The sequence below is a fragment of the Lynx canadensis genome, chromosome F1, assembly GCF_007474595.2.
Source record: "Lynx canadensis isolate LIC74 chromosome F1, mLynCan4.pri.v2, whole genome shotgun sequence".
NCBI lineage: Eukaryota > Metazoa > Chordata > Mammalia > Carnivora > Felidae > Lynx > Lynx canadensis.
In genome coordinates, this window is record NC_044319.2 from 6174431 (window position 1) to 6200662 (window position 26232).

At 39.6% G+C, this 26232-nt stretch overlaps 1 protein-coding gene across 4 annotated transcripts in view; it reads left to right on the forward strand.

The window, feature by feature from the left end:
* Positions 1–26232, forward strand: part of AKT3 (AKT serine/threonine kinase 3) — a 314820-nt gene that overhangs the window by 190735 nt on the left and 97853 nt on the right. For all 4 annotated transcript variants that reach the window (XM_030302257.1, XM_030302261.1, XM_030302260.1 and 1 more), the window contains exon 6: positions 2957–3088. In XM_030302257.1, coding sequence (XP_030158117.1) covers positions 2957–3088 — 132 coding nt within the window. The remainder of the gene's footprint in view (positions 1–2956; positions 3089–26232) is intronic.

Sequence of the window (26232 nt, forward strand, 5' to 3'; positions counted from 1 at the left end):
AATCTATTAATGAAAACACAGTTTCTTAATACTACCTGTTATTCAAATGACACGAACTTTGTTAACTATATTCTGTATATTTAGTGCCACATGTTTGATTTTTCGTTAAATTGATAAATGTACTTTGCTATTTTCCCTGATACATTTTGCTACTTTTCTTTTGAACTAGTGTTTTTTTTAAATTTTTTTTTAACGTTTATTCATTTTTGAGAGACAGAGAGAGACAGAGCATGAGCAGGGAAGGGGCAGAGAGAGGGAGACACAGAATCTGAAGCAGGCTCCAGGCTCTGAGCTGTCAGCAGAGAGCCTGAAACGGGGCTCAAACTCACAAACTGCGAGATCATGACCTGAGCCGAAGTCAGATTCTCAATTGACTGAGCCACCCAGGTGCCCCCCCCCCCTTTTTTTGAGAGAGAGAGAGAGCAGGGGAGGGGCAAAGAGAGAGAGAGAATCCCAAGGAGGCTCGATGCTGTCAGCACATAGCCTGATGCAGGGCTTGATCTCACAAACCATGACATCATGACCTGAGCCTAAAACAAGAGTTGGATGCTTAGCTGACTGAGCCACCCAGGCGCCCCTTGAACTAAAGATATTTTTGAGTGATTAAGACATTATAATTTGACATTTGGGAAAATTTTCAAAATTATAGACAGCAAATAAACTTGAAAGGGAATATAGGCATTTGTTTCTAAAACTTAGAATTTTTACATGTCATGTAAAAATATAGGCATTTGTTTCTAAAACTTAGAATTTTTACATGTCATGTACATAGAATTGGTATCATTTCTTCCTTAAATGTTTATAAAATTCAGCAGTGAAACCATCTAGCCCTAGAGTTTTCTTTGTGGAGAGGTTTTTGACCACAAATTCAATTTCCTTAGTAAACATAGGGCTATCAAGGTATCTGTTTCTTAAGTGGGCTTCGAAAGTTTGAGGCTTTCAGGGAATTTTTTCATTTCATGTATATTGCCAATTTTATGAGCTTATAGCTGTTTATAATATTCCCATGTGATCCTTTTAGTATCCGTAGAATCTGTAGTGATGTCAGCTCTCTCTCATTCCTGACATTGGTTAATTTGTGTCTCTTGTTCTTATTTTCCAGGCCAATCTGGCTAGAGGTTTGTCATTTTTATTGATCTTCTCAAAGAACCAGCTTTTGGTTTCACTGAGATCCTCTACTTTTTTTTTCTTTTTAAAATTTAATTGATTTCTGCTCTGATCTTCATTATTTCCTTCTATTTCTCTTGAGTTTAATTTGTTCTTGTTCAGTTTCTTAATGTAGAAGCTGAGATCACTGATTTGGGACATTCTTGACATTTACTTCAGATGGGTGGTAACCAGGAAAAAATATAAAAATCTTCAATAACTTCTGATCATCTGTAGGATAAAATCCAGATTCTGAACTTATAATAAAACCCTCTGAACTGAATTTAAATTCAATATGATAAACTGAGCATACCCAGTTATCTCCCCTTCCATTTAAACGCCCATTAAAATGGTAATAAAGGCATTTTAAAAAGAGATAAGTCCATACAAACAAAAAGCTGGGGGGTGGGGGAAGGCATCGGTGCAAAAGCAATATCGAAATTAAGGAAGTTTGTGGAAGAATGCTCATAGAGCAGGAAAAGTGTGCATATAGAGGGCTGTAAAGAGCAAGTAGCAGGTCAGCTTGGCAAAATCCTGGGAATCACCTGCCTTAGGAATGAGAAATGAAACTGAATACAGGCAGATTAATTAAAGGCATTCTTAGACTTCCCTGCCTTTCTGCTCTGATTGCACCAATTGCTTTCTCAGATTTGTACTGCCACTTTCTTAGGTTTCTTCTCCTTGTGATCCAGGTTATTGTCAACATTTCTTATACACATGTCTTTCACTTTCTAGGATTCTATCCTTACTTCGCTTGAGTACATTCTCAGATAGCTTCCCTGAAAAGGACTGCTTCCTTACATGTATCTGGAAATGTTTGTGGGGCGCATTTTTGATGATCATGTTGTTTGGGGAAAGTGACACTACCAAGCCCTTAAAAACCTGAGTCCTTAGAAAACAGTGTGGAAGTTTCTCAAAAAATTAAAAATAGAATTATTATAGGATCCAGTAATTCCACTACTGGGTATTTATCCAAAGAAAACAAAAACACTATTTGAAAAGATATATGCACCCCTATGTTCATTGCAGCATTTTTTACAATAACCAAGATATGGAAAGAGGCCAAGTGTCCATTGATAGACAGATGGATAAGAAGATGTGGTATATGTACACCATGGAATACTACTCAGCCATAAAAAATAATGAAAACTTCCCATTTGCAACAACATGGATGGATCTAGAGAGTAGTGTGCTAAATGAAGTGTCAGAGAAAGACAAATACCATATGAATTCATTTATATGTGGAATTTAAGAAATAAAGCAAATGAACAAACAAAGGAAAAAAAAAAAACAGACTCTTAAATACAGAGAACAAATTGGTGGTTGCCAGAGAGAAGGCAGGTGGAAAAGACGGGTGAAATAGATGAAGGGGATTAAGAGTACACTTACCTTGATGAACACTCAGAAGTGCATAGAACTGTTGAATCATCATGTTGTGCACTGAAACTAATATAATACTCTGTTAATTATACTTCAATAAAAAGAGAAAAAAAAGAAACTTGAGTCCTTGAAAGTGAATGAAAATGGTTCTATTTTTCCTTTCCTCCTACACTTGACTGATAGTTTGGCTAGCTGAGGAATTTGAGGTTCACAGTTACTGCCTTTAGTATCTGAGAATTGCTTAAATTATTTCTAGCATCCATGATTGTTGGTGAGGTAGCCATTGCCAGTCTGATTCTTCTTCACTTAAGTGTGCTTAAAAATTGGTAAAATTTACTTTTGGGTAGATACCACAAACATATACCTATATGTTTATAAATGAATTGCATCAAATATTTCATATTACATTTTTTTAATTTATATTTTTCAGACAATGAATGATTTTGACTATTTGAAACTACTAGGTAAAGGCACTTTTGGAAAAGTTATTTTGGTTCGAGAGAAGGCAAGTGGAAAATACTATGCTATGAAGATTCTGAAGAAAGAAGTTATTATTGCAAAGGTAATTGATTAATAGAGTTGATTACTAAATATTTGTGTATGGTATGCACATATGTGTGTTCACGCATACACATGACTGAAGTGTAGAAATTCCATTAAGTAACCAAAATGTAGATTGTTGGTTACTGCTGCGGTAGTATCTGTATATCAATATTTATTTATAACATTAACATTTTCAAAAGTTTATAATATTATCTGGAAGTTGTATACTGAAGGTATTTTATTTCCTTGAGATAGAAATATTTATTTATGTGTGTTTGGGGGAATGTTTTTACTGTCTATTTGTGACCTGTATCACTGGTTATACTTAGTGTTGCTTTTTAATGTTTTTCCCCAACATTCTGAATTTTCTATTATTAAATAAAAAAGTGATTAGGATAACACAGATGACTTGTACCCATATATTATACAGCTTATATAATGATGAATGGAAGAGCATCTTTAATAGATTTGAAAATATAGGAATCATAAAACTAAAAGAAATAGCAGTCTTTGAAATTCTTTCAGGAGGCCTTAACCCCCATCTCCGTAACTTAGATCCATACAGATAACTAGCATGTTAATGATGCTAGTCCTCACTCAAGAGTTCTGAATTGAGGGGCTCCTGGGTGGCTCAGTTGGTTAAGCGTCCAACTTTAGCTCAGGTCATGATCTCACGGTTTGTGAGGTTGAGCCCCGTGTTGGGCTTTGTTCTGACATCACAGAGCCTGGAGTTCTTTGAGTTCTGTGTCTCCCTCTCTCTCTGCCCCTCCCCTGCTCATGCTGTGGTACTCTCAAAAACAAATGAACATAAAAATTTTTAAAAATATATATTATTATCATACTTTATAGACTACTTTAACTTTCCATTATTTGCAACCACCATTGACCGTTGAACAAGATGGAGGTTAAGAATGACTCCCTGCTCAGTCAGAAATCCACATCTAACTTTTGACTAAAGTTAACTACTAACAGTATATGGTTGACTGAAAGCCTTCATGGTATCATGAACAGTTCATTAACATATTTTGTATGTCATATGTCTTATATACTGTATTCTTACAATGAAGTAAGCTAGAGAAAAGAAAATGTTATTAAGAAAATCATTAAGGAACAGAAAATACATTCGCAGGACTGTACTGTATTTGTTGAAAACAATCTGCGTGTAAGTGGACCCGCACAGTTCAAACCCATGTTGTGCAGGGGTCAGCTGTATAGTTTCCTCATCTCCCCTGTGTTTGTACATTTGTTTTAATTTCAACTGTTACACAAGTCTGTGTCTGGTATTGGAAAGAACACTGACCTTGGAGTCATGCAGGCCTGGATTCACTTCCCAGCTTTGTATCTTGCCACCTAATGGCCTTTAACAAGCAGTTTGGGGGAGTACTGCTCCCTTAGGGACATTCGTAATGTTTTAGGGTAGTGTATTCACTTAATCACAGTGAATCAGTGGAAGAGAAACTAGCTGAGGTCACCAGGTGGAGGCCACGTGTGCTGAGTACATGTTGAGTAGCCCAACAAAGCGTTGGATTTTTCATTTGTAAAATTCTACTTGTTAAAAGACAAAAAAGTATTTCTGGACAGGAATATTGAGGATTTGGATATTTAGTATAGTGCCTGACTCTTATTATTCATTAAACTGCTATCTTCCCGGAGGTAGTATAGTGTAGTAGGCTCTGCCACTTACTAAATGATCCCAAACAAATTGCTCAACTTTTTATGCCTTTGTTTCCTCATCTGCAAAATGGGGGAAATGATAGTGCCTGTCTCATAGAGTTGTTGTCAGGATTAAATGAATGAATACATGTAATAGCATTTGCTGTAAATAAAATTAAGATTAAAATAGTATTAAATGAAAATCTATTGTTGTTATGAGGATTTGCTATGATTATTACTCTTACCATCTACTGTGTGTGAGGCATCAGTAAAAATATCATTTCCATTCTGTTTTTTTCTTTTATGCATTAGCCTCACCTAGAGCCTGTCTTCCCTTACTAATTAATTGTACTTTTCTCACTAACTCCACAGAACTGGGTATATTTCACAAGTGAGAGAATATCCAGATTGGTATACTACCCTTGATACGTTTGCCAACAAATCCCTTTATCCATTTCTTGAAAGAGAATATGTCTGCTTATAGAAAAATGATTAAGCAGTATAATGTTTTAGAGTCTGACAAGACCTGGGGTTTGAATCCTGATGTGCCAATCACAGAGCCTCATAGAGAGGAGTAAGTGATGTCCATGTGCCTTATTACTGTTGACATTAACACTGACCACCTGATTAAAGTATTGGCTACCAGCATTCTCCACTGTAGAATTACCATTTTTCCCGTTGTAGTTAATAACTATCTTAGGGGAGATACTCTGAGACTATACAAGTGTCCTTTTTCTTCTTAAACTTTTGCCCGCTCATTTTAACTTCCATCAGTGGATCTTGTCTACAGTACTTATTACTGTGGCATACTAGTGGTATTTTCTTTTTTCTCCTAATTCTTTATATCTTTATTCTTTGTGCCTTTGTATCAATTTTTGTAATCTTTTCAAAGAACCAACTTTTACTTTCATTGCTTTTTCTCTGTTTTTCAATTCTCTGTTATTTATTTCTAATCTTTATGATTTCCTTCCTTCTGCTAGCTTTAGCTTTAGTTCTTAAGCTGTAAAGTTAGATTGAAGATTTGATATCTGTCTTCTGTATAAATGTAAGCGTCTAAATCTACAATTTCCCACTTAGCACTACTTGTGATGCATCCCATAAATTTTGGTGTGTTACATTTTTCTTTTCATTCATTTCTCAGTATTTTCTCATTTAATTTCCCTTGTGATTTCTCCTTTGATCCATGGATTAAGATTCTACTGTTTAACTTCTACAGATGTGTAAATTTTCTAATTTTCTTCTGTTTTTCATTTCAAACTTCATCCCACTGCTGTTAGAGAAGATACTGGGTATGATATCTATCTTTTAAATCTATTGAGACTTAATTTGTGGCCTAACATATGGTGTATCCTGGAGAATTTTCCATGTGCACTTGAAAAGAATGTGTAATCTGTTGTTGGGTAAAATGTTCTCTGTGTGTCTGTTAGGTCCAGCTGGTTTATTATGTTAAGTCCTCTGTTTTTTACTTACCTTTCATCTGGTTGTTCTCTCTCATTATTGTGAGTAGGGTATTGATGTCTCCAACTATTACTGTAGAACTATTACTCATTTCAATTCTATTTTTGCTTCATACATTTTGAGGGCTTATTATTAGGTACATAAATGCTTATAATTGTTATTTCTTGATGGATTGAGCCTTTTATTAATACCTTTTTTTTTGTCTTTTGTAACCTTTAAAAAAATTATTTTTTTGTCTGATAATGGTAAAACCACCCCTGCTCTCTTTTGATTATTTTTGTATGAAATATTCCATCCTCTCAGTTTCATTATATTTGTGTCTTTGGCTCTAAAGTAAGCCTCCTGTAGATAGCGATCATTTTGTTGTTGTTAAATCCATTCTGCCATCTCTTATCTTCTGATTGGAGAGTTTAATCCGTTTACATTAAAATAAATACTTATAAGGAGGGAGTTCTGTCACTATTTTCTTTATGCTTTATACTCCCCTTGTCCCACATTATCTGCATTACTGACTTCTTTTATGTTTAATTGATTTTATTTTCGTGAAACATTTTAATTCCCTTCTCATTTCCTTCTCTATATATTCTATAGCTATTTTCTGTGTGGTTACCATGGGGATTACATTTAACATCCTAAAATTATAACACTCTAATTTGAATTTATACCACCTTAACTTCAGTAACATACGAAAACTGCTTCTGTGCTCCTCTGCCACTCTACTCAAGGTTTTTTAAGTTATTGATGTCATAAACTACATCTTTATTCTTTTTGGTGCAATTGTTAATGGGATTGTTTTCTTAATTTCTCTTTCTACTACTTTATTATTAGTGTAGACAAATCCAAGAGATTTCTGTATGTTAATTTTGCATCCTGCAACTTCACTGAATTCATCTATCAGTTCTATTGGTTTTTTTGGTAGAGTTTTTAAAGTTTTCTGTATATAGTACTGTGTCACTGCAAATAGTGACAGTTTTACTTCTTTCTTCTTGATTGGATGCCTTTTATTTCTTTTTCTTGTTTTATTGCTATGGCTGGACTTCCAGTACTGTGTTGGTTAAACATGGTGAGAGTAAGACATACTAGTCTTATTCCTGATCTCAGAAGAAGGGCTATCAGTTTTTCACCATTATGATGTTAGCTGTGGTTTTTCATATATGGCCTTTATTATGTTGAGGTATGTTCCCTCTAAACCTACTTATTGTTGAGAGTTTCTATCATGAATGGAAGTTGTATTTTGATAAATCTTTTTTCTGTATCTATTTATATGATCATAAAGTTTTGATCCTTTTTCTTATTAATGTGAGATATCACATTGATTGATTTGTGAATCTTTTAAAATTTTTTTAATGTTTATTTTTAAGAGCGAGCAAGAAAGAGACAGTGCAGATGGGGGAGGGGCAGAGAGAGAGAGAGAGGGAGACACAGAATTGGATGCAGGCTCCAGGCTCTGAGCTGGCAGCACAGAGCCCCATGCCAGGCTTGAACTCAAAAACCATGAGATCATGACCTGAGCCAAAGTCAGCCGCTTAACCTACTGAGCTACCCAGGCGCCCCTGATTTGCAAATACTGAATCAATATCCCTGGAATAAATCCCGCTTGATTGTGGTGAATTTTTTTTTTTAATGTACTGTTGAATTTGGTTTGCTGATATTTTGTTGAGGATTTTCGCATCTCTTTTCATCAGAGATATTGGTCTGTAAGTTTTTTGTTTTTTGTTTTTTTTTTTTTGTTTTGTTTTTTTTTTTTTTGGTAGTGTCAGGGTAATAGACATCAGGTAGATATCAGGGTCATGCTCACCTCATAGAGTGGATTTGGAAGTTTTCCTTCCTCTTCTATTTTTTGGAATAGCTTAGAATATAGGTATTAATTCTTCTTTAAATGTTTGCTAGAACTCATCTGTGATTTTGATTACTGATTCAATGTCATGACAGTAATTGATCAGTTCAGATCCTCTATTTTTTCCTGATTCAGTTGGAAGATTATGTTTCTGGGAATTTATCCATTTGTTCTAGGTTGTCCAATTTGTTGTCATATCATTTTTTTAAGGTTTTTTTTTTTTTTTTTTTTTTTTTTTTGAGAGAGAGTGAGCGAGAACGTGAGCAGGGGAGAGGGGTAGAAGAAGAGAGAGAATCCCAAGCAGGCTCCGCACTCAGCATGGATCCCACAAACCTGGGATCGTGACCTGAGCTGAAATCAGGAGTTGGATGCTCAACCAACTGAGCCACCCGGGTGCCCCTGTTGGCATATAATTTTTTATAAAATAATTTTATAATCCATTGTATTTCTGTGGTGTTGGTTGTTATTTCTCCTCCTTTGTTTCTGATTTTATTTATTTGAGTCCTTTTTTTTTTTTTTTTTGCGGATGTGTCTGGCTAAAGGTTTATCAATTTTGTTGATTGTTTCAGAGAACCAGCTCCTGGCTTAATTGGTCCTTTTTCATTTTTGTTTGTTTGCTTGTTTGAAATAGTCTCTATTTAATTTATTTCTGCTCTAGTAATTATTATTTCATTCTTTTTACTAGCTTTGGGGTTTGTTCTTTTTTTCTACCTCTTTTTAGGTGTAAAGTTAGGTTGTTAATTTGAGATTTTTCATTTTCTCTTTGATTTTTTGGTTTGCCCATTCATTGTTTAGTAGAATGTTGTCTGACCTCCGCCTATTTGTGTTGTCTCCAGACTTTTTGTTGTGGTTGATTTCTACTTTTATATCACTGTGGTCAGAAAAGATGCATGATAAGATTTCAGTCTTCCTAAGATTATTCAGACTTGTTGTGGCCCAGCATGTGATCTGTCCTGGAGAATGTTCCAGGCGCACTTGAATAGAATGTATATTCTGCTTCTTTTGGCTGAAATGTTCTATATATGTCTGTTAGCTCCATCTGGTCTAATGTGCCATTGAAAGCCACTGTTTCCTGGTTGATTTTCTTTCTGCATGACCTTTCCATTGATGTAAGTGGGGTGTTAAAGTCCCCTCCTATTGTATCATTGTTAGTCTCTTCCTCTGTATTTCTTAATAATTGCTTTATGTAATTTGTAATTATAATTTGTGCAACTTACAATTGTGCTGTCCTCTTGTTGGATTGATCCCTTTATCATTGTGCAGTGCCCTTTTTTGTCTCTTGCCATAGTCTTTGCTATAAAGTCTAACTTTGTCTGATGTAAGTATTGCTAACCTGGCTTTTTTTTTTTTTCACTTCCATTTGAATGGTGTCTGTTTTTCAGTTTGTATGTGTCTTTAGGTCTGAAGTGTGTTTCTTGTAGGCAGCATATAGATGAGTGTTGCTCTTACCCATTCAGTTACCCTATGTCTTTTGCTTGGAGCATTTAATCCATTTCTGTTTAAAGTAATCATTGATTGGTATATACTTACTGCCATTTTTAAATTTGTTTTCTGGTTTTATAGTTATGTAGTGTTATGTAGTTATGTAGTGGTATGCTTGGTTTCCTTGCTCTTTATGTGTTTTGTGTATCTGTTGTAGGTTTTTGATTTGTGGTTACTATTAGGCTCATGTATAACACGTGTATAGCAGTCTATATTAAGTTGATTATTACATAAGTTCAAACACATAAAAGCACTAAATATTTACTCCCTCTTCCATTTTTTGTGTATATGATGTTGTATTTTACGTCTTTTTATTTTGTGTAGTCCTTGACTGATTTTTTGGATATAATTGATTTTACTTCTTTTGCATTTTAACCTCCATACTGGCTTTATAAGTGATTAATCTATTATTTTATTATATGTTTGTTTTTAACTGAAATTTTTTTTCCTTTCATTATTTTCTTACTCATGATGATGGCCTTTTCTTTCCACTCAAAGGATTCCCTTTAATATTCCTTGTAATACATGCTTAGTGGTAAATGAACTCCTTTAACTTTTGTCTGGGAAACTCTTTTATTTGTCACTCTATTTGGAATGGTAATCTTGCTGGGTAGAGTATTCTTGGTTGCAGGATTTTACCTTTGAACACTTTGAATATATCATGCTACTCTCTTCTGGCCTGCCAAGTTTCTGCTGAAAAAACAACTGATAGCCCTACAGAGTTCCCATTGTATGTAACTTTTATTTTCTCTTGCTGCTTTTAAAATTCTTTCTTTGGCTTAGCCCTATGGAATTTTCCCTATATGTAACCATGTTATTTTCTTTTGCTGCTTTTAAAATTCTGTCTTTGGGATGCCTGGGTGGCTCAGTCAGTTGAGTGTCCGACTCTGGATTTCGGCTCAGGTCATGATCTCACGGTTCATGGGTTCAAGCCCTGCATCGGGCTCTGCTCTGACAGTGCAGAGCCTGCTTGGGATTCTGTCTCTCCCTCTCTCTCTGCCTCTCCCCCACTCTCTTCCTCTCAAAATAAATAAAGTTTAAAATTCTCTCTTTGTCATTACTTTTGCCACTTTAATTACTTTATGTCCTGGTGTGGACCTCTTTGAGTTGATTTTGTTTGAGGTTCTCTGTGCTTTCCAGATCTGCATGTCTGTTTCCTTCCCCAAGTTAGGGAAGTTTTCAGCTATTATATCTTTAAATAAGTTTTCTGCCCCCTTTTCTCCTTCTTCTCCTTCTGGGATCCTTATAATGCGAATATTACTATGCTTGATGGAGTTGCTGAGTTCCTTTAACCTTTTGTCATTTTTCAGTATTATTTCTCTTTACTGCTCAGCTTGTTGCTTTCCATTACCATCTTCCAGATTGCTGATGTGTTCTTCTGCATTTTCTAATCTACTGTTGGTTGGCTGTAGTGTATTTTTTTATTTCAGTTATTCAGTTTTTAATCTCTGATTGGTTCTTTTTATGTTTTCTGTCTCTTTGTTGAGGGTCTTACTGAGGTCTTCCGGTCCTTCTTCAAGTGTAGTAAATATCTTTATGACTGCTACTTTGAATTCTTAATCAGACATATTGCTTATATCCATTTTATTTATCTCATTGTGATTTTTGTCTTGTTCTTTCATTTGGAACATACTCCTCTGTCTCCTCATTTTATCCAACTTTCTGTGTTTGTTTCAGTGTATTGGGGTGTCAGCCCTGTCTCCAAGTTTTGAAAGTAGTGGCTTTATATAAAAGAGGTCCTGTGGTGCCCTGGAGTGCAATGCCCCTGGTCACTAGAACAAGGTGCTCCAGGGTGTCTCCTGGATGGGCTGCATGTGCCCTACTGTTGTGGCTAAGCAGTGTGTCCCTTCAGTCCAGTTAGCTGCGGTGACTTGCTTTGCCTGCAGTGGGAGCACTGGGCAGGATTCGGTCCCTGTGCTGTTGAGGTCCCCTGCAGAGCTAGTGGGAGCTCATGGTGGGGTCAGCTGTCTGCATTAAGTCTCTCAGCCACAGTTGTGGGCACGTCGAGTAGCAGCCGGCTGAAAGGCCCTGCTGATTAAACTCTGGGCGCGCTAGTGTGCGCGTCATCTCCCCCTCCCTTCATGGCAGGGGTCACTTGGGAGGGTTGGTTGGGGCAGGTCTGCAGGGGAACACCAGGGCAGAGCACTGCTGTTAGCAAGCTAGGTGGAGAGTTGTAATGCTGGTTCCCACAGAGTCCAGCTGTCAGCCTAGGGGAGGGGGGAGAAACGGTGCCCACAACACGGTCCTTCTTGGAGAAGCCTCCTGAAGATCCCTTCCCCGAGATTAGTAAATAAATCTTCGCACCCCCCAGGCACGTTTCAAAGTGCTGCTTCTGTGCTGCATCTGAGTTACTTACTATGCTGGCTCTTTAAGGGTGTGTGAGCCTGCTGATTTTTCAAGTACCTAGAGTTAAGCTCCACTGACTTTAAAACCTGCTGAAGTTAAGCCCCATTGGTTTTCAAAGCCAGATGTTCTCGGGATTCATCCTCCCAGAGCAGGCACCTACTGTCCAATCCACTTGTTTCTCTGTGCTTGTGGTGCCTCTCCCGTTTGTGGGGAATCTTGCAAGGAGTTTGGTTCCCAGCTGTGTCTCTACCCCTCCTACCCTTTTTGCCATGGCTTTCTCTCTACAATTAACTGTGGAAGATCTTTTTACCAGTCTGCAGGGCGTTTTCAGAGTTAGTTGTACGATGTAGCTATTGTCTAGGCTTCAGACTTTTCTTCTGGGCTTCCTCCCCTCTCTGAGCCTTCACAGACTTGAAGGGAGCCAGGGCCCTGCTCTGGGTTAGGCTGTGGCTTAAAGGAATGTGGTGGCTGTTTGATCTTCTGTCCAGACCACTGACACTTTCTCCACATCAGCAGTAAGGCTGTTTCGCTTTCTTATCATTGATGTGTTCACTGGAGTAGCAGTTGTAATTTCCTTCAAGAATTTTCCCTTTGCATCCACAGCGTGGCTCACTGGTTGGTGCAAGAGGCCTGGCTTTCAGCCTCTCAGCTTTCAGCATGCCTTCCTCAGTCAGCTTCACCATCTCTAGCTTTTGATTTAAAGTGGAGACGTGTACATCTTCTCTTGAACACTTAGAGGCCATTATAGAGTTATTAATTGGTTTAAATATTAATGTCAGTATTTTGTGTCTCAAGACATAGGGAGGCCCAAGGAGAGGGAGGGAGACCAGAGAGGAGCTTGGTCAGGAGAGTATTCAGAACACACACATTTATCGATTATGTTCACTTCCTCGTATGGGCGTGGTTGATAGCACTTAAAAATAATTACAATAATAACATCAAAGATCACTGATCAGAGTTCACCGTAAAATAAAATCTCATAGTAATGAAGAAGATTGAAATATTGCAAGAATTACCAAAATGTGACACAGAGACACAACGTGAGCAGTAAATGCTGATGTAAATGCTGCTTGATGCAGGGTTGCCGCAAACCCTCAATTTGGAAGAAAAACAGCACTATCTGCAAAGGACAGTAGAGTGAAGCAGAAAAAACAAAGTATGCCTGAACAGCGTTTTTACCTCACTCTGATTGGATCAGCTGAGTCCATCTAACCCCGCCCGTAGCCTCAGCCATACAGAGTGGTTGGGTATAGTGTTTATGTCAGGATAAAAATCGAACCGCCTCCCTTACAATGTTTTTGAGTAGTCTGACCTAGGTGGGCGAGGTTCCCAGTGGTGGCAGCTGGCACCCTCTTTTCTTGGATATTTCTGGGGTCAGAATGGAGTAGTCAAATTGGTTTTCCGTTCTCTCGGACTCTTAAAGTGTGCCGGCATGTTTCCTAATCCACATAGTAGAATCTATTTTTAGCGTTCCCATTCAGCTAGAGAACCCATGTTCTATTAATCTACCTCGTTAGTCATTCAAGGATATGAACAGAGTGCTGAGGATCACCAAACAGATGAGGAAAATCTAAAGACAGCATAAAAGAGAACGAAGAAGAACAAAAGAATAGTTGATCCTAGTGAGAACAGAGACAAAACAGAGAACTGAAGATACATTCACAATCTCTAATTAGTATTTGTAGAGAAGTAGGAAAAGATGTCGTCCTACAAAACAAAAATAGGCTGAAAAAGAAATAGAGCACAAGAAAAAGTAATTGTAAATTTAATGCTTGATTGCTAAAATAAAACATTTAATACAAGGATTGTAAACAGATCTTGGGGGAATATCTGAGAACGAAGTGCCAAAAATACAGCAGTGGAAAATATTGGAAGAATAGTTAGGACATGAAAGCTCAGTCAAGAAAACTCAGTATGTAGAAGAGGCGCCTGGGTGGCTCAGTCAGTTGAGCGTCCGACTTCGGCTCAGGTCACGATCTCGCGGTTTGTGGGTTCGGGCCCTGCTGTCAGGCTCTGTGCCGACAGCTCCAACCCTGGAGCCTGCTTCGGATTCTGTGTCTCCCTCTCTCTCTGCCCCTACCCTGCTCGCACTCCATCTCTCTCTGTCTCTCAAAAATAAATAAACATTTTTTAAAAAAGAAAAAGAAAATTCAATATGTAGAAGAGGCGCCTGGGTGGCTCAGCTGGTTAGGCAACTGACTTTGGCTCAGGTCATGACCTCATGGTTTGTGGGTTCAAGCCCCACATTGGGCTCTGTGCTGACAGCTCAGCCTGGAGCTTGTTTCGGATTCTCTTTCTCTGTCTCTCTCTCTCTCTCAAAAATAAATAAGCATTTTTTAAAAATTAAAAAGAAAACTCAATATGTATAAGAATTTAAGTGGGGGTGCCTGGGTGGTTTAGTCAGTTAAGCGTCTGATTCTTGATTTTGGCTCATGTCATGATCCCAGGGTCGTGGGATCAAGCCCCCCATCCGGCTTCATGCTGGGTGTGGAACCTGCTTGGAATTCTCCCTCTCTCGCTCTCTCTCTCTCTCTCTCTCTCTCTCTCTGTTCCTCCCTCCCTCCCCTGCTCTCTTCTCTCAAGATAAATAAATAAACATTAAAAATTTTTTGAAATGGGAAGAGATTGAAAGAACTAATCAAAGAAGATAAAATTAATTACAGCTGAAGTCTTCAGATTGAAAGTGTCTACTGAGTACTGAGCCAGAGAAAAGAAAACGGGGCCCCCTGGCTGGCTCAGTCAGTGGAGCCTGTGACTTTTGATTTTGGGGCTGTGAGTTCGAGTCCCACATTGAATGCAGAGATTATTTAAAAATAAAACCTTAAAAAGAAGAGAAAATGGACCCTAGACACTCTCTTACATCTTTGGGAAAGTTTTGAACCTTAAGGCTAAAAACATCATCTTGAAAGCTTTCAGAAAGCAAGAAACAGATTATCTCCCAATAAAGGAATGCCCATAAAATTGTATCATACTTATTTTAGCAAAATTTAGAAGGAAGTTCAATCGGGAGTCAGAGATGGAGTCCATGAAGCAATAAAGCTAAATAACACTTAGTGTTCAGAATCTCAAGATGACATATGTATAAATAGCCAATCAGTTCCTAGCAGGTTATTTGACTAAGGATGTTTCTAATGGTAGAATAAAGGAGGAGGAGGGGGAAAAAGAATTTAGGAACTTCAAGATAAAACAAATATTTGTTCAAGAAAGACCTAGTCCAAATGTGAAGCAGAGTGAAATATGGAATGATCAATGAGTAATGGATGTAGTATAAGAAGCAGTTTGGCCCAGACACATGAAGCATTGTCCCTAGAGGAACTCAGGATTATTGATGAAAAGGATTTCCTTTTTTACTGATTAACTATACTATTTGATTCTGCTATAAATGATATGTACTTACTTTTATAATACTGCAGGCACAACGTTGGTGTTCGGTTTTCAGAATTAATCAATAGACAAAGCACACAAGACTTAACTATGGTTACAGAATACACTGACAATGTTAGAAGCCCAGGCAGTGTAAAAGAAATGCTGTAGTTGATGGATGTGAGCTGCAAATAGATGTTACTTTTAAAGGAAAAAGAAGTAAGACTCTGAGGCCAGAGCCACAGGCATATAGACAGAGGCTGCAGGGCAGAAATGGGCCTTGAGGAGAGAAATGCAAATACAGGGACACCTGGGTGGCTTGGTTGGTTAAGTGGTTAAGCATCAGTCTTGATTTCAGCTCAGGTCGTGATCTCATAGGTTGTGGGATAGAGCCCCAAGTCAGGCTCTATGCTGACAGTGCGGAGCCTGCTTGGGATTCTCTGTCTCTGTCTCTTCCTGCCCCTCCCAATTATAATCTCTTTCTCTCTGTCCCTCTTAAAAATAAATAAACATGAAAAAAAGAAATGCAAATACAGAGGATTTCTCACACCTTGGGGTCTAAAGGAATTTCCTTGGCTGAGCTTGTTTGAGATGGCTGATCCCTTTATTCTTTCCAGTTTCTCCCTTTCAGAATGACAATGTCCGTCCTATGTCTGTCACACCATTGTATTTTGGATAAAGATACCTTGCTTTCTGGTTTAAGAGGTCCATAGATACAGATGAATTTTGCCCCAGGATGGATCATACCAGCCATCTCTCCCATATCTGACTTCACGATTTAGATGATGAGGTTTCAGACTTTTGAGCTGATGAGGTTTATGTGAGATTTTAGCCTTAAAATTGATAGTGTGAGTCAAGACTTTTGGAGATGTTGGGATGGGTGAATGTGTTTTACATGTGAAACAAAAGTGAATTTGGGGGACCAGGGCTTGAACTGTAGTGGGCTGAGTATTGAACCCCAGAACAATCATCTCCACATCTTAATTCCTGGAACCTGTTAATGTGACCTTGTTTGGAAAAAGAGTGTTTGCAGATATAATTAAATGAAGAATCTCAAGATGAGGAGATTGCCCTCAGTGATCCGGGTGGGTCCTGTAGCCAGTGACAGTTGTCTGTCAAGTAAGGCAGAGGAGGGTTTGATTTACACAGGGGAGAAAGTGAAAGTAGCATAAAGACTGAAAAGAGATTGGAGTGGTGGGGCTCCAATGCATGGAGCTTCTGGCGCCTCCCAAGAGTTACAAGAGCGGCATGGGATGAATGGATTCTTCCCCCTGAAGGGAACTTAGCTCTGCCAATCTCGATTTTGGACTTCTGGTCTCCAGAACTGTGAGGGAATAAATTTTTGTTGTTTTAAGCCACCAAGTTTGTGATAATTTGTTACAGCAGTGACATGAAACTTCTACAGACAAGTAACCCAGAGATGGGAACTTTCCCATTTGGGGTAAGTATGTGCTGATTCAGATTGCCTGCAGTACCGGTAGTCTACTGCATGTGTCTCCCTCAGTCCAGTCCCACTCATGGGGTAGAGTTACAGTCACGGAACTGGTGCACTCTCTTGACCGCCAGGCATCACAGCTGCGCTCGCAGTCAACCCCGCTTTTCCTAGATGGGGTGAAGACACAGTCCATCCCACAGGCCCTTTGGAACTCGGGCATGGCAGTTAAAGGTATAGACTATGTCTTGCTAAGGTTTGAGCCCTGCTCCTAGCACCCATAGTGGTAGCCCCGGGCCCAGGATCACTACATCAGGTAGGAAAAAAAGAAAGTTGTGGTGATGTGGGGAAGAATTGCAGAGTCCTGACACCATCCTTTCCTATCCCCTGTTCCCCATGTCCTCCAGAAAAGTGGAGAAATCTATCAACTGGGCACACTTGGGAAGGCATGTACTCTAGCCCTTTATGTCTTTATCTCCTCCCATTTTAGATAACAGTTGTTTCAGTTTCCCATTCCAATTCTTTTTTTTTTCAAAAAAATTTTTTAATGTGTATTTATTTTTGAGAGTGAGAGAGACAGAGCACGAGTGGGGGAGGGGCAGAAAGAGGGAGGGAGACACAGAATCTGAAGCAGGCTCCAGGCTCCGAGCTGTCAGCACAGAGCCCAACGTGGGGTTCAAACCCACAAACCAGGAAATCATGACCTGAGCCAAAGTTGGAAGCTTAACGGACTGAGCTACCCAGAGCCCCCCCCCCCCGCATTTTTTTTAATGTTTATTTGTTTTGGGGAGGGGGAGAGGGGGGAGGAATGGCGAGAGGGAAAATCCCAAGCAGACTCTGCACTGCCAAGCCCAACGTAGGGCTCAGTCCCATAATCATGAGATCATGATCTGAGCCAGGATCAACAGTCTGACACTTAATCCACTGAGCCATCCAGGCACCCCCCTCCCCATTCTAATTCTTTATCAGATGGTTATACTGAGGATGAAATGGACATGAAATGTCCATTTGATGTGATACCTCTTTGCCCATTATTGGTGGCTGTGGGTTGTAAAGTATGTTTCTTGGTCTGATGACATGTACCTTGGTGGTCCAAATTGATACACTATCTTTTCTGTTCTAGTCTTTTGAATTTTTACCTACCACCAGTAGGTGGTATGCAAAGCCCAGTCCAGAGTACGTTTGCCTGTCAGGTCCCATTTATAGCCTTGAGGAATACTGGTGGTGGTGGTGGTGGTCCACTGTAGTATACCTGGCCAACTGTATACAGTAGGGAGGGGCTTCCTCCTGGGGAGTCTGCCGCCCTAGGGATCTGCTCTCTGTCTGATAGACTGGATGGTTCTTACTGGCATTTTGTGTCTCAGAGGGTGCAGAGGAATATGTTGATGGTCAAGCTATCTCTGCATTGCTCTCCAGCTCCCCTATATCCACTCACTTTATGAACTCGGATGGCCACCTTAAACAAGCATTCAGGGATGTACACTTGCTGGTTCCAATCACCTGATCCTGGACCAGGTACTTCTGCTGGGCATCAGCTTGCCCTACTTTAATGTACCCCTTAAATTCCCATAATGATTGCCGTAGGGCTGTGCCCCAATTAATAGTCCATCCCTCCAGTAGTGTGGTTTTCCACCGCCCACCAGACTGCCCATATGGCCAGGCAGATGGCCAGTGCCCATTCATCATCACCCGCTTGGTCTGTCATCTTTGCTTTTCCCTCACAGAGTTCTTGCCGTGTTTTAGCGAGTCAGAATTATAATAAATTCTACTTTTTTCCTCCCAACTTTGAGCGATAATTGACAAATATAAATGTATTTGAAGTATACAACATGATGACTTGGAACTGTGGAATGATTATCAAGATTAAGTTAGTTAAAATATCCGTCACCTCTTGGTTGACCTTTTGTATGTGTGCAATGAGAATTCCTAAGAAAGATCTACTCTCAACAACTTTCAGGTAGAACATATGGGATTATTTACTGGAGTCTCCATGCTGCACATTAGAGCCTCAGAACTTATTCTTCTTGTAACTGAACATTTGTGCCCTTTGACCTACATCTCCCCATCTCCCCCTCTCCAGCCCCTGGCCAAAACCACCACAGTACCCTTTGTTTCTATGAAATCAGCTTTTTGAAGTTTTTGTTTTTGTTTTTGTTTAGATTCCACATGTAAGAGACGCCATCCAGTATTTGTCTTTCTCTGTCTGGCTTATTTCACTTGGCATTATGCTCTCCAGTTTCATCCATGTTGTCACAAATGGCAGAATCTCCTTTTTTATGGCTGAATAATGTTCCATGTATTTATATGCCAAAGTTTTTTTTTTTTTTTTTTTTTATTTAGATCTTTTTTAAGTTTGCTTATTTATTTATTTTGGGAGAGAGAGAGTGCAAGCAGGGGAGGGCCAGAGAGAGAGAGAGAGAGAGAGAGAGAGAGAGAGAGAGAATCCCAAGCAGGCTCCACACTAACTGCACAGAGCCCAGTGCGGGGCTGGAACCCACAAACCGTGAGATCATGACCTGACCCGAAAGCAAGAGTCAGACGCTTAACCGACTGAGCCACCCAGGCACCCCTGTACGCCAAAGTTTCTTCATTCATTCATTCATTCATTCATTGAAGGACATTTAGGTTGTTCTCATATCTTGGCTGTTGTGAATGATGCTGCAGTGAACATGGGGGTGTGGACATCTCTTTAAAACCCTGATTTCATTTCCTTCAGCTGTATATCAGGGTGGGATTGTTGGATCGTATAGTAGTTCTATCTTTAAGTTTTTGAAGAACTACCATACTGTTTTCCGTAGTGACTGCATCAGTTTACATTCCCATCAACAGTGTGTAAGGCTTTCCTTTTCTCCAATGTTTGTTATTTCTTCTCTTGATAATAGCCATTCTTCAGGTGTAAATGATACCTGATTGTAGTTTTGGTTTGCATTTCCTGGATGATTAGTGATATTGAGCATCTTTTCATGTACCTGTTGGCCATTTGTTTGTCTTTTTGGAATAATGTCTGCCCCTTTTTCATCAGATTATTTTGCTTTCTTGCTGTTGAGTTCTGTGAGTTCTTTATGTATTTTGGATATTAACCCCTTATCAGGTACATGGCTTGCAAATATTTTTCTTGTTCTGTACCATTTCAATTTATTGATGGTTTCCTTTATTGTGCAGAAGCTCTTTAGTTAGATATAGTCCCACTTGTTTATTTTAGCTTTTGTTGCCTTTTCCCTTTGTGTCTTGTCCAGGTAAAAGTTGCCAAGACCAATGTCAAGGAGCTTTTTCCTTATGTTTTCTTCTAAGATTTTTATGGTTTCAGGTCTTAGAGTTGTCTTTAACCTATTTTGAGTTAATTTTTGTGACTAGTGTAAGATAGAGGTCCATTTTCTTTTTTTTTTTTTTAATTTTTTAAAATCTTTATTTTTGAGAGAGGGAGAGAGAGCATGAGCAGGGGAGGGGCAGAGAGAGAGGGAGACACAGAATCTGAAGCAGGCTCCAGGCTCTGAGCTGTCAGCACAGAGCCTAACATGGGGCCCAAAGTCCCGAACCGAGAGATCATGACCTGAGCCAAAGTCGGACCAACTGAGCCACCAAGGTGCCCCAATGGAGATCCATTTTCATTGCTTTGACCATAGTGTTTTGCTTACTATACCGTTTTGCTTACTATAGCATTGGAATATAGTTTGAGATAAAGAAGTGTGAAGCACCCAGCTTTGTTCTTTTTCAAGATTGCTTTGGCTTTTAGGGTCTTTTTTGGCTACAAACAAATTTGAGGATAGTTTTTTAGTGCCACTGGAATTTTGATAGGGATTGCATTGAATCTGTGTATATCACTTTGGGTGGTGTGGACATTTTCACAATATTAATGTTTCCAATCCAAGAACACAGGGTATATTTCCATTTGTTTATGTGTTCTTCAGTTTCTTTTGTCAATTCCAGTAGTTTCCAGTGCACGGGTCTTTCACCTCCTTGATTAAATCTCCTCCAAAGTATTTTATTCTTTTTGATGCAGTGGCAAATAGGGTTGCTTTCTTCCATTTCTCTTTCAGATAGTTTATTGTTAAGTGAATAGAAACGCAGTGGATTTTTTGTGTGTTGGTTTGGTATCCTGTAACTTTACTGAATTCATTTATGAATCCTAACAGCTTTTTGGTGGAGTCTTTAGGGTTTACTGTGTATATATAACATCATGTAATCTGCAAAAGATAATTTTACCTTTCCCCGCCCATTTGTATGCTCCCTCTCTCACCCACCTTCCTTCCCTCCGAACTGTTGTGGCTAGTAACTCCAGTACTGTGTTGATTAGAAGTGCTGACAGTGAGTGTCTGTCTTGTTTCTGATGTTAGAGGAAAGACTTTTAACTTTTCACCACTGAGTGTGGGCTTATCATACATGGCCTTCGTTATGTTGAGGTACATTGCTTTTATACCTGGTTTATTGAGAGTTTTTATCATGAAAGGATACTTATTTTTGTCAGGTATGTTTTGGCACCTGTGGAAATGATCATGATCATATGCTTTTTATCTTTTATTAATGTGATGTATATCACACTTACTGAATTGTGTTGAATCATCTTTGCATCTCAGGGATAAACCCCAGTTGATTACGGTGTATAATCCTTTTAACGTGCTCTTGAATTAGGGTTGCTGGTATTTTGTTGAGGATTTTTGCATGTATGTTCATCAGAAGTGTTGGCCTATAATTTTCTTTTCTTCAGGTGTTTTGTCTGGCATGGGTATGAGAAATGCTAGCCCCATAAAACAAGTTTAAACATGTTCCTTCCTCTTCAATTCTGGAAGGGTTTGAGAAAGATTGATATTAATTCTTCTTTAAATGTTTGATAGAATTCTCCAATGAATTCCATCTGCTTTTGAGCTTTTATTTGTAGGGAGGTTTTTGATTCCTAATTTAAACTTTTGCTCATTACTGCTCTGTTCAGATTTTCTATTCATGAGTCAGTCTTGAGAAGTTGTATGTTTCTAGGATTTATCCATTTCTTCTGAGGTATCTAATATTTTGGTGATAATTGTTTATAATAGTCTGTTATGATTCTTATATTTTTGTTGTATCAGTTGTAATGTCTCCTCTTACATTTATAATTTTATTAGAGTCATCTTTTTTTATCTTAGTGTCACTAAACACTTGTCAATTTTTTTTATCTTTTTAAAGAACCAATTCTTAGTTTCATTGATTTTTTTTCCCCACTGTCCTTCTAGTCTCTATTTCACTTCTCTAATCTTAATTATTCCCTTCTTTCTACTAACTTTGGGTTCAATGTGTTCTTTTTTTAATTCCTTAAGGTGTAAATTTAGATTGTTTATTTGAGATCTTTATTTATTCTTAATGTAAGAAACTTACGACTATTAACTTGTCTCTTAGAATTGCTTTTGCTGTGTTCCGTAAGTGTTGGTGTGTTGTGTTTCTATTTCATTTATTTCAAGATTTTTAAAATTTCCCTTTTGATTTCTTCTTTGACCAGTTGCTTAATCTGAAGTATTTTGTTTAATTTCCATGTATTTGTGAATTTTCCAGCTTTCTTCCTATAATTCGTTTTTAGTTTCTTACTGTATTGGTTGGAAAAGATACTTGATATGGATAGCTTTTCTTAAGTTTGTTAAGAATTGTTTTGTGACCTAATAAATGATTAATCCTGGAGAATGTTCAATGTGTGCTTGAGAAGAATGTGCATTATCATGCTGCTATTGGATGGAATGTTCTATATCTGTTTGTTAGCTCCATTTGGCTAAAGTATAGTTCAAGTCCATGATTTCCTTATTGATTTTCTATCAGGATGGTCTGTCCATTGATGGGATCTATCCCATATCCAAAGTGGGATATTTGACTTCCCTACTACTTTCATATTGTTGTCTGTTTCAGTCTTCAGATTTGCTCATAATTATATATATTTATAACTATTACAGCCTCTTCATGAGCAGACCCTTGTATCATTATATAAAGATCTTCTTTAAAAAAAAAAAAAAGATCTTTGGCTCTCACTACAGCTTTTGACTTAAGTCTCTTTTGTTTGCATAGGTAGAGCTACCACTGCTCTTTTTGCCTAGAGCATCTTTTTCATCCCTTCACTTTTCAGCCCGTGAGCTTAAAGCTGAAGTGCTGCTCCTTTAGGTAGCATACTTGGATCTTGGTTTTTTAACTTACTCAGCCCCTCTGTGTCTTTTAATTGGCGAATTCAAACCTTTTGCATTTAAAGTAATTATTAATAGTTCAAGACTTGACTGTCACCATTTTGTGTATTGCTTTCTAATTATTTTATAGTTTTTGTCCTTTCTTGCTTGCTTGCTTGCTTGCTTTTTTGTGAATTGATGGTTTTTTGTAGTGGTATGTATACTTTGATTCTTTTCTCTGTTTGTGAATCTGTTACAATTTTTGGCTTTGTGATTACCACGATGGTCATAATACATCTTACTGTTGTAACAGTCTGTTTCAAGCTGATAACAGCTTCAATTGATTGGAAAAAGTTCTACACATGTACTTGCTCCCCCCAACATTTTATGTTATTGACGTCCAAATTTACCTGTGTGTCCAGTAGCAAAATACTGTAACTATAATTATTTTTAACTCATTTGTCTTTAAAGTGTATGCTAGTGGCCAAGGTGATTTACACACTTCAGTTGCAGCATTAGAGTGTTTTGAATTTGACTATATATTTACCTTTTCCAGTGAATTTTATCCTTTTGTATGTTTTCATGTTACTAATTAGCAGCCTTTCATTTCAGCTTGAAGAACTTTGTTCAGCATTTCATGTAAGACAGTCTAGTTGTGGTGAATTCCCTCAGCTTTTGTTTTTCTGGGAAGGTCTTTGTCTCTCCTTCATTTCTGAAGGACCACTTTACTGGGTAAAGTATTCCTAGTTAGGAGGTTTTTTTCTTTCGTCACTTGGAATATATCCTCCCACTGTCTCTTGGCCTGCAAGGTTTCTGCTCAGAAGCTTCACTGAGAGCCTGATTGGGGTTCCCATGTATTTGATGAATACATTTTTTTCTCGCTGCTTTCAAAATTCTCTTTGTCTCTGATTTTTGAGAGCTTGATGGTAATGTGTCTCAATAAAGATCTCTTTTGGTGGAATCTCCTTGGGTATCTTTGAGCTTTGTGGACCTGAATGGCCATATCTCTCCCCAGATTTGGGACATTTTTGACTGTTACTTCTTTAGATAAGTCTTCTATCCCTTCCTCTCTCTCTCTTCTCCTGCTGGGACTCCCACATGTGAATATTGTTTCACTTGGTGGTTTCCCATAATCACATAGGCTTCCTTCACTTTTTCATCCTCACATCTTTTTTTCTCCTCTAACTGGATAATGTCAAGAGGTCTGTCTTCAAGTTTCTTCCCCTTAATTGAGCCTGATTTAAAGCTCTCTATTGCATTTTTTCATTTTGTTCTTAATAGTCTTCAGCTCGCAAATTTTTGTTTGGTTCTTTTATATGATCTGTATCTTTGTTGAACTTCTGGTTTTGTTCATGTATTGTCTTTCTGAGTTCATTGAATTATTTCTCTGTGTTTTCTTGAATCTTGCTGAACTTCTCTATTTTTAGTTCTTGATAGAGAACTATCAAGTCCATTTCTTTGGTGTCAGTTACTGGAAAATTATTGTGTACCTTTGGAGGTGTCATGTTTTCTTCCTTTTTTGTGTGTTTCTAATGTCTTTGTGTTGCTATCTCAGCATTTGAAGGAGTGGCCATCTGTCCCAGCCTTTTTGGACTGGCTTCTGTGAGTACACCAGCTGGATGTGGCCCAGTGTCTGGTTGCTGGGAGGGTACAGCCAAGTAGTCCCCATGCAGCTCTGTCAGCTGAGACCAACATCAGTGAAGATTGTGGGTGTTTTCCATGGCCAAGCCTGTAGAGATCCCATGGGTGTTACTGGTGGGTAGGGCTACTGGGGCTGAAGGTAGCTGGGGTCCTCCCATTTTTTTTTTTTTTAATTTTTAATGTTTATTTCTTTATTTTGAGGGAGAGAGAGCAAGTTGGGGAGGGGCAAAGACAGAGGGAGAGAGGGAATCCCAAGGAAGCTCCACGCTGCCAGCGCAGAGCCCAAACATGAGGCAGGATCCTTGAGATCATGACCTGAGCTGATATCAAGACTCAGATGCTTAACCAACCGAATCACCCAGGCACCCCCTCCTGTTCTTTTTTGCCTGTGAGAGGAAGTTCTAGCCAAGGAAATCCCTTTTGGTGCCAGGTGTGATGTGCTGGCACTGGGTGTCCACAGAGCTGGTGTCCCAGGATCTGGTGCACACAGAGCTGGATCTTGGAGCACAGGTGTATGTGGGGTGGCGCTGGTGTCTGGGATGCCGGTATGTGCACGTTTCCTGTGGAACTGGGGCCTGGGTCTCTAGGGATCGCCACAGGGACTCAGGACCGGGGGCGGAGAGGGACGCAGCAGTAGCTGGATCGCTAGGATGTCAGAGTGCAGTGGTGCCTTCGGACCCAACAGCAGCAGGGCCTCCTTTGTGGATGGTCAGTCACAAACCCACCTTGCCCCAGCAATGTTGGGTCAAGTTGCAACTTTAAGTTCAGGGAGCGGGTCACAGAGCCCCCAGGTGCCAGTGCGGTGCTGGTGGGACAGAGCCCTGACTCAGGACCCGAGGACCCAGGGGTGGTCCATGCCATGACAGGTCAGAGCCATGACTCGGGGCTCTGTGGCAGCGGCAGAGCAGTCACAGCGCCGCTTCTGTTTGGTCAGAGCCTCAACCTGGGACCCCCAGGCCAGGGTGCGGAGCAGCAGCAGTGCTGCACTGGTTTTTGCAGGTCAGAGCCCAGACCCAGGATCAGGGGTGAGGTCGGAGCAGCGGCAGCTCAACCCCTTACTACTGACTGGCCAGTGGGGCTGGGTCCTGGGGGTCCAGGGGGCAGTTAGTGGGGCTGGGCCCTGGGGGTGGGGACAGGAGCATCAAGGACAAAGTATCAAATGGCAGCACTTGAGAACGGAGACGTAGTGTTCATAGGCCGCAGAGGACCACCTGTGCTTTGCTTTTCTCCATCAGGGTGACAAGTGGGCAAGAAAGAGAGTAGAGATAGTAATGAAGGAACAGCGCGAAGACAGTGTGGCCCCCGGAGAGTGGGAGGGCGTGAGCAGGCTCATCTGGGCAGAAACCAAGTTTGCAGAAGAGGGGAAGTTAGGACCCCAGATTTAGAGCTTGAGAAGTGTGATGTGTTTCCTAGGGAAAGAAATGTATAGATTGCTAACACATGGCGTCAAGACAGAGAACAAGTAAGTAACAATCGCTGGCCCTCCCTGCGGTTAATCGAGAGTAAGTAAGGCAGGGTGCAGGCTTCTCTGCCCCCGTGTCCCTGTTTCCCGCTCACCCCTCGCCTCCAGGTGTTTGCTGTTGCTCTGGTGGGGGGCGGAAGTGGTTCCGATGGGCGTATGTTGATTTCAACTGGCTACAGCCTGGTGTTCAGGGTGGAGAAAGTCACCATGAACGGACTTCAAGTGTCGGGTTATGTAGACACTGGGCTGTGTGAACGGGAGGCGGCGTCGTGTGGAGTAGAAGTGACTGGAACGTTGGCCTCACACATGCCATCAGTATTGCTTGTCGCACCTGCAGCCCCGGTGCCTCCGTTTCTGCCTGCAGGGTGGGAGTAAT